This window comes from Bemisia tabaci, chromosome 5 (assembly GCF_918797505.1).
Source record: "Bemisia tabaci chromosome 5, PGI_BMITA_v3".
In the NCBI taxonomy this organism is placed as follows: domain Eukaryota; kingdom Metazoa; phylum Arthropoda; class Insecta; order Hemiptera; family Aleyrodidae; genus Bemisia; species Bemisia tabaci.
The window spans coordinates 41,181,996-41,200,833 of record NC_092797.1 but is presented as its reverse complement, the minus strand read 5'-3'; the positions used below and the strand labels follow the sequence as shown (position 1 = coordinate 41,200,833).

Sequence of the window (18,838 nt, the reverse complement as noted above, 5' to 3'; positions counted from 1 at the left end):
AAGACAACAGAAGTGAGTTTCATGTAGGTGTGCTATATAGATGAAAAGTTGTTAAAAAATTTTCACATACTGATGCAGCTTCTGTAATCAGCTCTATTCAAGTATCAAGTGCTGCTATAGCCCGCTCAAAGTTTCAAGTTGAAGTGAATGAGATGGAGGAGTCTGAGGTTCAGGATTCAAGTTCCGTTTAATGCACCAACTTCTGATTTTTTAATGAGTCCACAGAATCTTGTGTCCCTGGAGTTGCGGTTGAAATTTCACAGTTTATCTCTGTCCAATGTGCACTAAGTTTGTTACATCAGAATCGACTCTCCCTGCTTCCTGAAATTTTTTTTACTCATACATCCGCTGATGCGCTGACATTTTAGAGTTATTGAGATCGTTTTCCAAGCCTGTCTAATAGTTTGAAAAAGATCCACAAAAGTAGGCAAGAGGGATCAACCATCTTTCCTTTATCATATTATCTGCATTTGTTCTTTCAAGCAAGGTTTTGTCCAATCTACCCATCGTATGATTATACCATTTTCCTTCTTTGTTTGTCACATCTTGAACATATGACAAAACTTTTTTCTTTGATGTGAAAGGAAATTCAATCCACTGCTAGTTCCTCCTTCATTTTGACCTTTTTACACTCTTATTTTTGACCATCTCTTTTGCGTTGTTTCATCGTTCAATTGCGTTTTAAAAGCAGGAGAACAGTGTGAGATAGAGGTTTTAAGCTTTAGGCGTGCAGTAACAGAAGCTTTTTTCAAAATGCTCCCAGCCTAATTCTTAAATTCCTCCTGGGTTCATCCTTTGCTTATTTAAGTTTATTTGCATGATAGAATTACATTTGATCATAATTTTTAGCCCTTAAATTTCTTAGGTGTTGGGAAATGTATAGTCTCTCCTCTGCTTAAACGATAATTTTTTGTTCCTGGTGATTCCCACCAGAGATAAAGAAACTTCTCGTCCACCTTTCTGGCTAGAAATGATCAATGGCTTTGGGAATGAGCCCAACAAAGCTTTTAAACTCTGGGAGGCTATGTATTCAAGTCACAATCTTGAATTGAAAATTTGGACCTCAGCTAACACACTATCGGAAAGAATTACGTTTTTTTTACTTGTTTGTTTCTTTGAGAAAGTAAGAAGAGTCAGAAATTTGGCCTTGAAAATAAAGGAGCTAGATCTTTTTGAACGTTGCTACAATCTTCATTATCCCTGGTGTTGGTCTGAAAATCTTTTTATACCTACTTTGGTAAGGATTGAAAACGATCACTAAATATCCAATGATGATCAAGTTAGTTAACGTTAGAGGCAAGTGGGGGAGCCAAAATTAAATTGTATTCCTGATCTGTTTCAGTATCTTAAGAAATTGAATCGTCAAGAACGAGTGGTTGAAGAAGTAAAATTGGTACTGAAACCTCACTATGCCAAGAAACACATAGCAAAAGAGGATTACAAAGAAATTCTTCGACGCGCCGTACCCAAGGTTTGTTTTCCATCTAGCCTTTCTTGGAGGCTGGAGATTTTCATCTTCACAATTCTAAGAGCTCATTTCACCAATACTTCTCGTTTATATTTTTCTGCATCACTTTGAGTTTAATCATTAAGTAGTGGAAATACATACACTCAAGTTCAATGAACTATAACTGAACCCAAGTTCATTATCTGTTAAAACTATACACAAATGCAGTTAGTTGTTACGCCTATGAACTGTAGCAAATCATGTCTTTCTGTCAATCAGTCTGTTGTGATTCATTGCTCCAAGTAGAGAATTCTATCTACTCTTTACCTAAGAACTTAGCTTCCACTCTTCAACATGTTCCCTGCCATGTTTTTGCGTAATTATTCCTGCCAAGTCAGGAAAATGCGCAAGAAGATGGCAAAATTTGTACACTCTGAATCATGACTTACTCTGGAAGCTGCTGTGCTAGTTCCCGTCCGCGCTTTCCATGGGTTACATATGTAAACGGTACTCCACAATCAGTTCAAAGAGAGAACCCGCAGACAACACTCTTATGACTCAGCAGCACGGAGAAAATTAATAATCTTCTTAAGAAGTTGAAAGTAAAGAAAATTTTAAGAAGTTAGTAAAAGTGGTGCTGAGTCCGTACCGTTTTGTGGGTAAAGCAAGGCCAAAAATTTCAATTAGAGTCTATTTGTGCTCTATTATTCCCCTTTTTACACTGCAGTTCCAGCCACATTTCTTGGTGTTTTTTTCTTCTTTTTTTTCCTAAAATGATGAGTAATCTGTTGTTGACTTGTCTTTGAACTCATTTGAATATGGAAGTATGTACTTAACAAGGAGAACATGGTCTTAGAATGTTCTTGTTAATTTGTATTATTAATTTTAGTATGAAAATTAGGAAATTAGCATTGCATAACTTGACTTGTATTTAATATGCCCTTTTAATTTTTTCTTCTTACTCTGCTTTTTAGATTTGTCACAATAGATCAGGAGAAATCAACCCACAAAAAATTCAAATGCTGATCGAAGCTTATGTTAGGAAGTTCCGAGCCAAAACTTCCAAGAAAAAAGGAGGTGCAGAAACAACCACCAATAACACCAGCAATCTTAGCAAAAGGTAAGAATGAAAGAACGGCCAATCAGAGGTCTCATTTGCTTTTACAATTTTCCTACTATCATTATTTCCTTTAATTTTTTATGCTCATTGGATGGAGTGTGTCATCCTCATCAATCTAAGGTTTTTTTTTCCACTTCAAGTATCCCACGAGGAATAATCTTGCCCTTTGCTGTCCCTAGAGTTCCATCATAGAGCAAGAGCTACAACCAATACACTCCAGAAGGCCAACAAAAATTGATGAAATCAAGATTATTGTTGTTTGGAATTAGTGTTGAATTTCAACTACATTTAAACTGAAGTCGTCCATGGGTTTCTAAATTGAACTTAAGCTGCTGTTTTTTATGGTTATGTACATCTCTACATATTTTTCATGTTAGGAAATCTTAGGACTCACCTTTTTTTTAAAAATGTATATTAAAGATTGTGAGAAAAATGATTTATTGGTTGGTGTGTACTCAGTGTAGGAAATATTTTCGAAGAACAATATCAAATACTTTGTATACTATGTAAGTTATCCGATTGATCATTTCTCTTACATTGCCAAGGCTATATTCTTAGATACTAAATCCTAAGGTTTCCTAATATAAAATACATGATAGGAATTCTGCTAAAATGAAAAGTTTTCCAAAAAATTCAATTGGTTCTTCCTGAAATATAAGAACGTAATTTATTTGACTCCAAGGCTCATCAGAAAATAAGCATGTTCCTTCTCAAAGAATGTGGTCTTATTTATGTGCTTTAACAACTTTACATAACTGCTCACTGATAATAAAAGCAATGATGGTAAATTTCAATTGATTTCATTGTCTGTTACAGATCAAAAGCCACCAGAAGTTGATACTGATGGGACTTGAATAAAGGTAATCATTTTTATTATTACTAAGTTTTCTATCAGTTCAACTTAAGTGGATGAAAGAATTCACCCCTAGTTGGGGTGAGGTCCATTTTTGAATGAAAAGTATCATAACGCCAGGTGTTTTATATGATATAAAATAACACCACTTTGAAGGATTTTGAAAACAACCAAATTTTACCCGTAAACGCTCCTCAAGCATGGTGCAGGGTGTCTGCAGGTCTGGAAAACCGGGAAAACCGGGAAAAATCAGGGAATTTGATCACTGTCTGGAAAACCGGGAAAAGTCAGGGAATTCGATTGAAAACTGGTGAAAGTCAGGGAATTTTCGCAATTCGAACATTCCGCGGCTATTTTTGCTCGTCATAGCCGAATTGGCCGAGTAGCGCGCTCGCGTGGCTGATAATGTAAACTGCTTTGTTCAACCAGTTTGCAACACGGCCGCTAGGTTCGCTAATGTGTGTTTTGAGTGACTTTGCATTTTTATTTAGATTTTCTAAGGTGAGTGCCCCAGTTTTGAGCAGATGGTTAACATGGGCGGAAATAGGGCCCCCCTCCCCCCCACAATGCTGATTGGCCCCTTCCAAAAATGTCAAGGACCCAAGCTAATAATTAACTTTGAGGTAAAAGGCATATGGAATGTAATAAATATGGGTTTAATCCCAATGTAATCGATCAAAGATGTCAGAAAAATGAAAATTACTTGCAAAGAGAGCAGCTTCCTCCGAGTAAGGAACATGGAATGCAGTTTGACTGTATCCGGTTGTAGTTTTTCGCGCATTTTAGCGCAATAATTGTTTTCACGAGAGTTAAATTAAAATATATTCAATTAAAACCCTCAGTAAGATTTAAAACAAGTCAGCAAAATTTCTGTCATCTTTAATATTTAATTCCATTTAATTTTTCATTGAGAATGGCTTTAAATTGCTCCCAAGACGTTCTAATTTTCAAAAATTTTCCGGGGGAGACCCCCTGGACCCCCCTCTGCAGGTGGGGGAGTCCCTCCAGACCCCCCTTAGCCCAAGCCATATATCCTTCTGTGTCCCCCCCCCCCCACAAAAAATTCCTAGTTCCGCTCATGACGGTTAATCAATTTTTTCAGTAAGTTAGGAAATTTAATGAAAGTGCTGGAATTTTAGTTTTTCTTTAACTGAGTAAAGAAATATTTAATTAATGTCAACTGCATTTTGCATGAAATTTTTCTGGTTCTTAAATAAACATGTTCACAACTGGTGCATCCACCCTGTAGAATACTATTGGTTGTTGAGTCTAAGACAAATTCAATACCAACAATAGGTTCATATAAGGAATGGAATCTATTGAATTAATTGACTTTTTTTTTTTTTAAAAAAAAAAAAAAAAAAATCCCGAATCAAGCAAAACCTAAAATCGAGAAGAGACTCGTATTTCCTCTTGATTATAGCAAAATCTGCCTGAGTTAGGCACATTTACAACCCTTGTTTTATATTTTGAAAAAAAGAGACTTGTATTTTCAGGGCACTAAGTAATATGCCAATATTTATGAAACCTCCAGGGTAAACTATAGTTTGAATTTTCCAAAGTATACGGGGCGATATGTCACAAAGAGAGCGTAGTAGAGCTTAAAAATTAAATTTTGGAGTTGAATTTTGCTCTGAGTATACCATTTTGGAATTAGCTTTATTTTGAGTATTTAGGATCTCGTTCCTTTCAAAAGTATTACTCAACTCCTTCCAACGCCATGGTAATTCAGAATATGACTTTACGGGGTCATTCCTAAGGATAGTTTTTTTTTAAATATTTTTTAACCAGCTCATCGTATGGCTAAACCCAAAAAGTCAGGGAATTTTGTCATTTTTTGTCATGGAAAACCTGGAATTGTCAGGGAATTTCATTCTGAAAATCTTGTAGACACCCTGTGGTGTCTAGAACGGGAAAAACCGGGATTCATCAGGAAATGATAATTTACAGTGTAAATCAAATAAAAATCAGGGAATCTGTTCCAGAAAGCGGGAATCTCTTCTTCTACCTGTGAGGGATCATTTCGTTTTCAAATTTGCCAGTCTAATCGGACTAACCGCTATTATTGACCTCTTGAATGACACATTTGAAGCTTCAAATCATCAAAAGAGTGGAGAAACTTTCATTGACCAGATAACGTAAACATTAGGAACGCCATTGGAATTGAAATTTTAAATGTGCGCCAAAGAAATGGCTGAAAGATGAATTATAATCGATATTCATTTATGGAACTCTGCAGAATCATATTCTTTTCTCCCAAAAAATGGCGAGGAAGTGGGAGGTAACTTCGGTCTCTCATCAGGGAAGGAGCTTCAAATAATCAGGGAATGAGTTTCTAAAAATCAGGGAATGAGTTTCTAAAAATCAGGGAATGAGTTTCTAAAAATCAAGGAATGAGCCTGGTCAAAAATTCTAGACACCATGCCTCAAGGGACTCTAGTCTAAAATTCATTATTGAAGGACCGCATTTTTTCATTTATTATAGAAATTTTTGATTTCTCAAGAGCAAAAATCTTGTCCTGTTTAACGTATCTCAACGTCCTATCTGCTCTAAGCCACTGATATGTTAATGCAAGTTAAAATTTCAGTGTAACTTAAAAATAATTCTTTGAAAAATATCGAATCAAGCATTGTATGCGAATATTCTTTGCGTTCTGAGCGTGACAAAAAAGCTTTGTTTTCATTATAACTTTTTCAACACCTTTTCTTGTCAAGTCTGAGTTGTTGTTCTCTTTTACTTTGAAAATAAAAACATCTTTTAATCCTTTCTGCTCTTGTTCTTTTTCAGGCTGTTGATTTTATTTTGAAGAATGATTCAAAAGTCAAGTTTCTTAATAATATAGGATTTTCTAAAATCTTCTAAATGATTTTTATTAATTTATTTGAATTGTTTTTTCTAGAATGACTTATCTTTAAATTAATGTCATTTTTAATGAATGTCAAAGCAAATGAGCTATTTTGTTGTAATAAAACATTAGACGGTTTAAGATGATGTATTTTAGTGCATGTAATAAGACTATTTTAACTAATGTGATATTTAGTCCAGATTGGCAAAAAGTCTACGGAAGTTTGTCTCTGGTTTTGCAATCACACTACAATTAATTATGATTTTGAGAATCGACTAATCAAGTAGGTCAATTTCCCATTCTTTTTTGCCCCCCTTCTCTTCAAATAATTTTGGAGTCAGCTCACTCCTTGTAAATGTATAGTTCTTTTAATTTAGTCATTATTTTATTCTGTAAAATATTGTAATTTTGATTCATGTGTTTTCTAAATTCTTTGTAAATAAAGGAAAGGAAAAAACTAGACTGCATTTATTAATGTCTAAAAAGAGTTAAAGAAAATAATGAAAGGGTGAGTGTGAAGAAACTTCTAGTGGGGATTTTTAATTAATCTGAATGAAAACACAACTTGTGGAAAGATTAATTACTGTAGGGCCCTAATTTTTTTTATTTTCGTTTTTTGTACAAAGGCAATCATTTTGTTTATGCAGTCCAATGTTTCTGATGAATTTTCATTGTTTGACCTTTTTTTTTAAATTTATTTTTTATTTAGTTTCCCAAATCCCTGTGAAAAGGGCTCAAACAAATGAGCAGTGAAAAATGATGCTTGCTCGGCTGTATATCTGAATTGTACCACCAACAACGCATGTAAAGTTTTCATAAGTTTTTGCCATTTTAACTTACCAATCATCTAGATGATCATTGTTGTCATTTTTACATCAGGGATGGTCAGCGTGTTAATTATGGAATCACATTGCCCTTTCAGTAAGTGACCCAGATCGATGCCCTTTCTCAAAATGCTTTTTATCGATTGGGATCACTAGATAAACTGATGATTGAGGTTCAATAATCAGCTCACTAGTGAGGAAATACTAAGCATTGTACTTGATTCTATTTTTTCACAAGAGTCCTTTATCTCTCACAGAATAACCCTAAGTAATCTTCCCACGTCTGTAATGTTGCTCAATAATCTCAATGTAGTAGCATGTTATTTTCTGCTGCACTTGAACCGTTCTCCTAGAACTTGTCTCAGATAAATCAGTAGGTGTTTACTTTTTACTGTCATGCGCGGTAGACGGATTTATGTTTCTGTGCACTGTGGCAGGCCTGCGCCTGGCCTGGTAGCCTGCGGTCAATCCTCGCTGGGTATCAGACGATGGCAGTGCAGTCGCTCGCAAACAGGAAGTAAACTCCTGCTAACTCATTCTGGGCGAGTTCTATCTGAGCATGTTCCTGTTGTGAAAATTCTCAAATAATGTTATGATGGCAAAATTTAACAGTCAAAACATTAATGAAGTTTCCATTCTTGTCCTCTCATTACTATGTAGGGAAAAGAAACTGTTGGGGTAGTGTTTTACAGTATGCCGCCCAGAGCAAGGACACTGTTCCATGTTCTTTGTTCCATATTTTACTTTTTTTTATCTCTCTTAGAAGAAGAAAGAAAAAGAAAGTGTGCTACTTTGAAACTTCCTGGTCATCTACATCATTTATTTTTTCAGTATGAATTCTTAATGATGTCATTCGAAAGATAAAACTACAGGTTACTTCTCTTGCTATAGAACATTTTTTCGGAGAAAAACTTGATGAATATCAAAGAGTTGACGTGTTCTTGCTCTGGGTGGTATAACAATGAAAGTGAACTTCTGTTGTTTTCTGATAAGTGTTACAAAATAACTGAATTATACCCTCTCTGGTCTCAGAACATTGATAAGCAGGTCTAATATCAGTTGAAATGTACTAGAGCTGGAATGTGCTTAATTTCTCACACAAGCAATGAGCTCACTTTTACTCAACTTATCACCAAATTTGTTTGTTTTTTTTTTTTTTTTATATATATCTTAGTTGTTCATGAAAAGTCATCACAATTTTTATGATTTTAACATTTCTTCTCTTTGAAGCTAAATTTGTCCTCTTTTCAACAAAACCCCGATAGGGACTGTGCAATATGATCAATATTCATCAAAATTATTCCCTTCTTATCAATTTTAATTATCTTTACTGGTTTCATTTAACAGTAAAACACTTGATCAGTATTAAGAATGTTGTAGCTCTACCATTTTAAGTTTCTCACAGCAGAGTGAGTCAAATGCAAGCTATTATCTTGAATCATAGGTGTGTTCATGCTTTTGCATGTTTTCTGATTCCTTTTTTATTTATTATCTTTATTGTTTTGTGTTTTTGTTTCTAATGAGTTAATCAAGAACTAATCTGTGGTTCTAAATGTGTATCAGTTCTCTCTTGAGTCATGGATTGCCAGAAGAAACTGGTTAAATCCAACATTTAATTGATTATTTCTGTTTATTTTATGAAAGCACACATCCTTGTGATTAGATTCTTCATTTTATGTCTTACGAGGAAAATAAAATTAAGTTATCTGTATAATGTAGTTTTACTCCCAACTTAAACGTCACCCGCTACAGTTAATAAGATTAATAGAATCTTTTAGGCGATGTCCTTTTAGGGTCTTCAATCTTAGAGCTTTTTAGGTCCTGTAACCATGTAGTTTAACTGAAGCTATAGCAGTTCCTTATTGCAAAATTAAGTCCAACTATACATAAGTCTTGGTACCGAACAGATGAATATTAGTTGCAGATGGAAGAATAGGCACTAATGGGTAACAAAAATACCAACATTTATTTATGCTTTAATTCAAAGTAACAAAATAGAAAAAAAAATAAGCCCACAAATAAAAAGATGATGCAAGTTGGCAAGATGTACAAAAGCCTTTCAGAATAAAGTTAGGATACTTAAAATAAAAAATGCCTGGGTCTTACACCCATTGAAAATAGTTGCATCACATAGGAAATGCTAGGAAAAGATCAACCGGCAAGAAACTAGTCACCTGGCAAGTAACATTTCGCACTTACTACCTTGAGTTGCATGGCAATTTGCATTTTAATAGAGGGACTATCAAGGTCTAACAGCATATCAATACCAGAACATACATTGGCTTCAATTGCATTGACGCCAGAGCATAGTTTATGGTAATGCAATCTCAAAGTAGACATCTCTACTCAGTTAACTCAATCTGTTTCAGAGCGTATAATGTAAAGTGAGTAAAGTCTAAATAAAAATTTAGTAACACCTTCAAGAGCTTTTCATGAAAAAGCTTAGTTAATTCTTCAAGGAACAGCCCGAAGTGACAGTTCAAAAAATCTTACCAAGACTCAACTGGACAAACCTGTTCTGGAGATTATTCAATCCAACCAATTTTTTCGAGAACTTCCATCAACATACTCTCTAAAATTTTTAGGCAATAACAATTTTGGTGTTTGCTTACATCTAACATGATGTGTTATGGCATTTAGATAACAGGCAAGATGATGAAAAATAAAGAAAATTTTAAACAGGCCTTAATTTAAATTTAAAAGACCAAGTATCACCAGAAAAGGCAAGCTATCTATCTGACAAAAAGGAAAATCGAAGGGATTTATCACCGCTTATCATGAAGCATCACATCACCGTCTTGATTAAATAGCGTACGTGGTATCTGACTAACAGGACTAACTTGGCTTTGGTGTCTCTTATTTAATGTGCACCTTGTTCAAGAGCACTTGCTAAATTACATCGAAATGATAAATCACACATAAATATTAAAGTACGACAAAAAAGTTCATCCTCCATGAGGTACACAAGAAACTACAACTAATAAACTGCATCGTCGGTCAGGGACCACAAAATATTATAATAATACCTTGCATTTGTAGGATACAGTTTGTTCGGTTCAGTATGTGCTTGATGCAGGATCATGCAGCTTTCAAAACTCCATTAGAGGGCTTTTTCTCCTTGTCTGCCTCTTCGGGTGGTAAAAATGTCAAATAGTCCAAATAAATACGAGCAAAATCTTCAACAATAGTTCTGTCAGGAATAGTGTGAGATACCCCGTACATCGCCATCTGAAAATGATGAGAAAAATCATTTGAAAAGTTTGAAAAAAAGCATTTAATTTCATGAGAATCGATTGGACATATTTAACAGAAAATAACTCCATTTCTTGTTGCCTAATTTTTTCTCATGTTTTATTTTTTTTACCGAAGCACTAAACTACTTAACGCCTTTAATTTTTTTGTAATTTTACACCAGATTATGAAGAAAATACTCACAAAATATCAAGCTTTAGTGTTGATTTTTTTTTATTTAAAAAATAAAACATGAGAAACAATTAGGCAATGTCTGACGTAGGTAGGCTCCTTTCAGTTAAATCCGTTTAATTAGACTCAGAATTTACTACTTAGCAAAAAACAGATAGTTGAAAAATTAAGACTTTCAACGTCTCAGCCTCTCACAAATGAACAGTTGGAAGGAGCCTTATTAGAGCTGATATTCATGTTGATGATAAGTCCAAAAGGAAAATGAAGAACAAAAAACAACATAGGCTAAAAACGCAAAACTTTTTCATACTGGTCACATAGTCCCACTATTAAAGTGTTATGTACTTCCACTAATGTAACTTCACTTTTTCTCTTTTACAGTGTGAGGAGTTGGATGAAATTTTGAGTTTTTAATTTTAGGATGTGTTTAGTTTGATTTTGTTTTTATTCAGAAATGTCCCTTTAACTGTTGTCTAATTTCATTTTTTAAAATTATAATTATAATTTTTTTCATTCTTTGTGACCACTAAAGGGACCCACTTCACAAAGGCAAATTTTATAGGGGAGCGTATTTTTAAAAGTAGGGTCCAAAGATCGAAACTTGTGGTTCCTAAAGAGAATACTCTGAAACACTACATTAAAGCGATTTAGTTTATTTTTACACCAAAAGATGGGGTGAAAAGTTGCATTAAAATCTGATATTTTACTGAGTCCTCTAATTCAAACGTGGATTAAATGTTGAGAATAGCTTTTTTCCAAATATTTTACACTGCGTATTAATTTTTGAGCTGCCAACTTTAATAACTCCAGGTCAGTTCAACACTTCAGGGCTTTTTTTTGTGCCAGAGTTTAAAAAACACTCTTTGCAATAAGCGTACCAATACATTAATCATGAGTTTTTTCAGTTTTAAGTTTTGCTTTCCTGTGAACAGTAATGAACGTCAATTGTTTACTTTTCATTTCTTCAAATACACTTGTCATTTTTTTCCCTTAGAAACTTATTTTCAGTGAAAAAAGTACAGAAGGAGACTGAAGTGCTCAATCTCAAAAAAACTAAGAAACTAGCACTCACCATGCCCTCTAATTTTACATTAGGATTTTCTTTTATTTTGACAAGCTCCTCTTTCATATTATCAATGAATTTATCAGCCACTCCTTCTTGCGTGTGAAGATGAGTTACACAAAGATGAAACCTAAGAAGCAGAAACAAGTCCAGTTTTATCGTCAGAAATTTTAAAAAAGCAATAATTTACAATCGAAAGATTATAGACGTACATTAGATACAGCCCACCTAAATTCAAAACAAGTCAATGTGAACAGGTAAAAATTGCATTGCATTAACAAATTCCCCTACAAGAATCCCCACATTTTTCTTCAAAATTTAAAAACATTTACTATGCAAAACTGATCATTGAGAATGCATTGATTAAGAAATTCCATGCGAAATTTTGTGTTTATCAACAAGACATGGGTCAAGCATTAGTCCAAGCGTTGGCAACTATCATCAAATTGAGAGGCCAAAAAGTCGAGGAATTCTGTCTTCCGTGTTTTGCTTAAAACTTATTGGTGACTTTGTTTTCGAGCATTTAATCTATTAATTACAATTAAGGGAAATCAGTTAATTTTCATCAAAATACTCACCCAGAAGGAAACTGGAGAGTGTTCAAGTTCCAGCCATGTTTTTTCAAACCTTCAACAAGACGATAGATATGAAATTTGTTTGATCCTACAGCAATCACAGAGGTAGCAGGAGTTCCAAAAATAAATACATCGTCGCATTCTTCGCGGATCCTCTTTTCAATATATCTGGTGGTTGAAATAATTTCTTTGTTGCTTTCACATAACCATCAAAACCGAAGTAGAGTAAAGTCGCCCAAGCTGCAGCAATGAGCCCTGCAAAAACAAACCAATGGTTTTAATTGCTTGATAAGCTTTGGCTAAGTTCAACTGAGTTAATCTTGAGCAGGGTGTCTCATTTTTTTTCATTTTGGGAAAACCTGATTTCATAATTTTTCCAAATCCTCATCAAATCCTGATTTTTTGTGGAGAAAAATTAAAATTTCTGCATAAGCGTATGCGAAAGCAGAACTCTAGAATAAGGTTCTAAGGATTAAAAGCAAAAGCAAATCAATGAAAAAATAAACGCTAATGAACCAGACTCAATTGGCCATTCAGCCACAAAGACAATGAAATAAATACAAGAGCTGATTTAAAAAAAAAGATTGAAAAATAATCGCATATGGTTAAAAAAGGATGGCTGGCATTTTTGTTTACATTTTTATCAATTTCGAAGTAAAATCAGATCAGACGGCCGCCGACTTTTCTCAAATCCTGATTTTACGACCAATTTTTCCTCAAATCCTGATGAAATGGGATTAAATCCTGATTGACTTCAAAACCTGATAGAATCGAGAAAATCCTGATGCTAGACACCCTGTTGAGGCCTCCATGAGAAATTAAAATTAAAAGGACCTCCAATAACGAAGGTGGTGAACAGTTAAATGCGTTGCACCAAAAGCTATTGGAGGTTCCTTTAAGTCACTGATGGGAATTGGTCACACTTCAGGTCTCACCAAGTGTTTACCAAATTTGTTCATACTTTAATCATTTAATCAAAACGCCTCAGAACACAAGAAACCTCGATAAGAGAGAGAGAGGAGGGAAAAAAGAAAAGAAAAGACAGAAGTTCACTTGAAAAAGTCAATTTTACCTCCTGTTCTGGATCCATTCATAGAAGGAGATCCATAGGTGCCACCGGGCCAATCAGCAACAACAAAGTACTGATGATGGCGGTATTTAGGGTGTGCATACAAAATTACTGAAGATCCTTTGGGAGTGAAACCATACTGTTGGCAAAAACATAAACATCAATTAGAATTTTTGCCGTTTGCTTTAAAGACTCCAACAGAAAACAGAAAAGCAATAACATTGATCATAGAATGCAGCGCAAAGTACAGAGAAAGTTTGGAAGAAAGTTTTACAGCGCGAAGTTTAAATAGAACCAAATCAGACACCAAAAACAAAAATCTCGATACTCCAAATTTGATAAAATTGTTGATATGTCATTTCAAAATTTCTAATATACCAAAAGTTATAATAACAAAAAAAAAATATTTTTAAGTAAAAATAAACTGATAGTAAAGAGATTAAGATTATTAATCTGATCAAAAATTTAAAACCCAAGTACCAAAGATAATTAACTACTACTGGTTTAATTATAAATCCAAGAAAATGAGGAATTCCAGCGATCCTTGGACTATAGACTAATACTATCAACTTTTTAAGCAAATTTATCTGGCTAAGTTTAAATTGATTGATATAATGAAGGATGGCTGAAAAGTATGGATACTTGATACTATCACAGGAACGATAAAAAATATCGACATGCAGTTTGGGCGACACATCCTAAAGTAGATGGGAGTCTGTTTTGAGGGAGCCAATCAATTTTCAAAAGCAAGTGGAGAAGTGATTGCTCTTTACCAATAGCATAACTAGCAGCCCATCAAGTGAGCTACGCAAAAAATTCCTCCAAATGAAGGGCAGATAGAGGTCCGAGGACAGGTGATAATGATGAAGGTCTCTGACATTGAGCATCTGAACAAATTTCTTCACACTTAAAAAATTCTCGCTGCAAATGCTGAAGAAGACTGTGACAGAGAGAATTCTTAAGAAAATTGAAGAACTGGTGCAACGAGATTCATTGTATTGGCAGCGTAAGGTAAGCTGACTCCATTATGCAGAAAATCTTTTTACAGAGAGGCGAAAAACTTTGCAAGATTCATCCGTCAAAGATTCCGCTAAGTTTCGACAAAACATGAATTACATTTGGTTTTATCAACAGAGCAAACTCGAGAAAGTAGACCAATTACGGAGTCTGTTAAATTTTTGATGAAAAATACCTTATGGGTGTCTGCTGATATACTGGTAACGCCGGGCACAGAAAAATCACAAGGCTCAACTTCAAAACCTGCATGCGGCATGAAGGCTGTTAAAAACCCTCCTAAACACGAGTCAACGTGAACTGGAATATTGTACTTGCGACCTAATGCGGCGATGGCAACAATGTCATCCATTGTACCATACGGAAAGTTGGGTGCTGATCCAACAAGCTGAAAACCATAAAAATTCATGTGTATTAAACTTCAATCAAAAATAAAAATCAGTCAGAGCTTACAGCTGGTAAGAAATACAGAGCTTGCTCGACCCTTCCTCATAAAAGGGTCATAGAGACACAACTGCATGAGGTCAATGCCCCTCCTCGCCTCTACACATGCTTGCTTTTTTGTTGTAAAAAAATTATTCAAGCTTTTGTATTAGAGGAAAATTACTACGTAACACCAACTTTTGACTGTTGATGTAGATGTTGACTCCAAACGCCTCACCTTGGTTTTTTCGTACTCATTGAGGACTCATAGACCCAACACTGTGATGGATGACGCCATGCGCTGGGTTTTCAAAGAGTGATATTTCCGTTACTGTAGGACTGTCAACACTTTTCAATTTTTTTCTATTATTCATTTATTATTTTATAAAAGTCTATTTTTCGATCTCTAATCTTCTTTACATCCTGACATTCAGTCCATCTCCATTACTTTTTATTACTAGACTTGATACTAGATAGATAGCTACATAGATTATAGGCAGCCAATGACGCGTAGACTTGTTGTCTCACCACCCATGACGTCAGCAAGTCTGCATAAGCGTGCGCTGCGCCTAAATGAAGGTCCTTTTCATCCTAGACCTGTGTGTAAATACGCAACGCCTTTTTAGCCCTTCAGGTGTATTTTCATCAAGTGTCAACCAGTGAAAGTGCATCATTGTGTGGAATTTCCACTTTTCATCCACTCTTGTTCTTCATATTTTGTGCAACATTTCTGTGAAATTTCGGATTGATACAGTGACAAACTTTATCTCATATCTTGTCTCTTTAATTCTTGCTCCATTTGTTGTAGTTTGTTGGTCCTACGTTAACTAAGACCAGCTGCTGCCGAAACTAATTTTCAACTAACTCTTATTTATAACAAGGACAAAAACTTGATGTCTGGACAGATCAGATTTAATGCTGGTCTATGAACTGAAATTATCAAAATTCGATTTTGTGACAAGAGCAACTGACACTACCTCTGCTACAGGCAAAAACTTGTTTCATTTATAGATTATTATGAATAGATTTTGCTAAAACACTTGGAGCATGAAAACAAAATGGGAGATACAAACAGGAAATACAAACCAAAATAGTATTTTTAGAGATGGCTTTCTCCATTGCTTGGATATCAACTTTAAAAGTGACAGGATCAACTTTTACATGCTTTGCGTAGACTTTAAAGTATGCGCAACCTTTATCAAAAGCAGGATGCGCTGTTGTGGGCAAGAGAATGACAGGGTTTGTGATACCTTTTGTTGCTTCAGCGTAGTCCCTGTAGGCTTTACATGCCATGACAATAGACTCTGTACCACCTGAGGTTACCTGGAAAGGTTGAAACACAAGGTCAAAAGATAAATTTTCACATGAGGCTGCTTGAATTCAGCTTGATATTTTTGAAAATTAATAGTAAAGGTGAAATCTAACAGATCCAAAAGTAGTTTATACAGACAAAAGCGCCTGAGAATCTAAGGACTAAACGAACTGTAGTCGACAGAATTAGGAGCCATAGCGAGTCACTCTAAACGGAGTGAACACATTCCTTGAAGAGTATGCAGTGTAAAAACCCCGTGAAAAATATATTCACAGCCAATATTTAAAAAACAATTGAGAATTTGGTTCATAGAAACAATTTTTCAACAGAAGGTTCATCAACTGGTGCAGTCTAAACAGCTCTATGTGCTTCTTTGGATGGCAATCTTCGCGTAGTTACCAACCGAAAGAAACTTAGGAATAACAGGAATAAAACTTTTCCTTAAGCCTCATCGAAATTATAGGATCAGAGATTCTGCTATCGCTCATAAAAAAAACAATTAAATTTATCCTCCAGTAACTGTCTACAACAGTCACCGCTCTTCATAATAATAAACCTGGATGATAAATTCACTTTGATAATGATATTATCTTATCTTCCGATCTCTCACAAATTTGACTCCATGCTAAATAAGCTAATGCACTTTGAGAGTGTGACAGAGGGTTCATCACCTTCATTTTAACACTTCATTTCAATGCTAAACCAAACACAGATAATCTTGACACATTTTAAAAGTGCGTAAACTTATTCTGCATGGAATCAAGACAAAACGAAATTACTTTTCATTGAGTCAGTATTCTTGGAACTTCAGGTCATGCCATTCTTAGGCTGCGGAGTTTCATTGCACAAAAAAAAGTAAAACAAAAGGGATTACCGAGCCACAAGTATCATGAGTTCCATGGAACAGATTAGCAGCCATACGAATGATGTCTGCCTCAATAAAACATATTCCTGGAAAAACGTCCGGGTGGAGAGGATTTGTATATGAAGTTAATTTGTAGACTTCGCCAACCAAATTTTTCAGAGCCTTATTTTCACAGTATATTGCACCCGAAATAAAGCCTTTCTCCCATTCAAATTCACCTGGAAAAAAGACAGGATTATGGATATTTATAGCATAGTTACAAAAAAATTGGGTGGACAAACAAATAAATTTCAAAAAGTCAGAACTCGAAAATTGTGACTAAAAAATTAATTCATAAGAACCTTTTCAATATATATTTCAGAGCGATATGTAAAAGTATAAAATGTAAAAAATTATGAAAATCGTGGATTGTGGATCATCAATTATACAGTAAATTTCTCCAGTAAACTTAAACTAGGTACTGCCAATTTTTTTAAGTTTGCATGCGCTAGTAAAATAGGTCCATCTAGACAAAGAGTCAAAATCCTACTTACCAAGATTCAAAAATTTTTGGAGGGAATCCATAATTTCTGTTTCTGTTTTGGCTTCCTTTGGTAAGGAGACACAATAACTGGTTTCCTGTAGTCTTTCAACAGTATCCTTGTGAAATAATTCCCTGATTTTGTCTAATTCGGTTTCAAGTTTTTTCGAAACAAAGGGAATTTTTCGAGCTAGTTTAAAAAATTTCTTCTTGCCCCTTGAAAATAGACCTGTAAGAAGAGAAAAAAGTTTTGTCAAGGAAAATTTTAAAACTGTATGAGGCTAGGAAATAGAATAAATACTGTTAGTTACAAATATTAAGTACATCATATTAGAAAATAAAAGAAAAGAAAACAGCTTCCTAAGATAGAGCGATGATTGATTTATCTTAAAGAGCAGAGAAAGAAAAATTAAAATTGATTGGAGGAATAACAAAAGGTGTTTTCCACTGTATTAATCTTTCGCTCTCCTGGGCCATTCATATGATCTGAGACGAGGAAAAATTGGCTGAAAAAAATATTTGATAATTCTGAATGCAGTGAGTTTGGAGTCCACTCCAAGTAAGATTCCATGCTAAAAGAGTGCAACAGATGATTCAGAAGTTCTTAAGCTTATTTCGCTTGGACTCTAGGAGCTTTGAAGTTGTCGATGGTATGTCTTCGGGATTGAAGGAAATTGAGTTGACAAAATCTCCCATAACAACTAACTCCTATGAATAAGTTCTACCCGCTTTGCACGCTATGATTGTGGTTAAAAGGCATAGTTATTGGATTTCGAAAACTGCAAAGAGACATTAAGAAAATTCAAGGGTACTTACTCTCTTCAATCTCGTAAACTTGCCATGCCCACGAGAGAAACAAAATTGTGCTCGAAGTAATTGCGACAATTTCCCATGGTTGCTGATTCTTGAAGAGACTGTTGATAGAGGAAGTAAATAAATTCAGAGTTGAGCCCACAATTGAAGCCATTGTTCGCACAGAACTTGCTTGGTCCACAGATTACTAAACAAATACGAAAGTGCTCATCTCTGCAGGAACCAGAACATCAGATTACATCAATTGTACTTGAAGGAATTCTCAAGGAACACCTGCAAACGAACAATGAATGATTGACATCATAAGCAGAGCCAATTTGTGGTAAACTGGAGTAACTGATTCAAATGCCATAAGTGGATTAGGAGTGTTGTAAAGACTTGTCTGAAAATGGCAACAGGTTCATCATTTGACAGCCTGTCTTGGTCCTAACTGTGGATTTGTTCTCGTTCTCTGGATAATCACTGCATTTTGGGTACGAAAATAAAAGTAGCTAATGAACAATTGAGAATACCATACCATGAATAATTGCTCCGGAGTTGACAGGACCAGTTTGAATTCAATGATTAGCATACGCTGATAATGACGATAATGATTGGATAACAATTTCAAGGTTAGGTTCGTTTGTTGTTGTTTACAAATCAACGACGAACCGGAAACGGAAACAGTACAC

The 18,838-nt window shown here is 34.8% G+C and overlaps 2 protein-coding genes across 4 annotated transcripts in view; one reads left to right on the top strand and one right to left on the bottom strand.

Moving 5' to 3' along the window:
• The window catches only part of LOC109039142 (uncharacterized), a 55,975-nt gene extending 48,261 nt beyond the window's left edge, over positions 1-7,714 (top strand). For all 3 annotated transcript variants that reach the window (XM_072300733.1, XM_019054507.2, XM_019054506.2), the window contains 4 exons: positions 1,343-1,471; positions 2,422-2,567; positions 3,384-3,427; positions 6,209-7,714. In XM_072300733.1, the coding sequence (XP_072156834.1) occupies positions 1,343-1,471; positions 2,422-2,567; positions 3,384-3,405 (297 nt within the window). In that variant the 3' untranslated portion in view covers positions 3,406-3,427; positions 6,209-7,714. The remainder of the gene's footprint in view (positions 1-1,342; positions 1,472-2,421; positions 2,568-3,383; positions 3,428-6,208) is intronic.
• A 1,319-nt stretch (positions 7,715-9,033) lies between these two features.
• On the bottom strand, positions 9,034-18,817 carry Sply (Sphingosine-1-phosphate lyase). Its single transcript, XM_019054511.2, is given in 11 exon segments — positions 9,034-10,318; positions 11,586-11,706; positions 12,155-12,338; positions 12,341-12,406; positions 13,224-13,359; positions 14,413-14,622; positions 15,744-15,980; positions 16,844-17,052; positions 17,368-17,583; positions 18,171-18,440; positions 18,685-18,817. Coding segments are annotated over 10 exon segments (1,680 nt in total). The 5' UTR covers positions 18,322-18,440; positions 18,685-18,817; the 3' UTR covers positions 9,034-10,168.
• Positions 18,818-18,838: the final 21 nt, after the last annotated feature.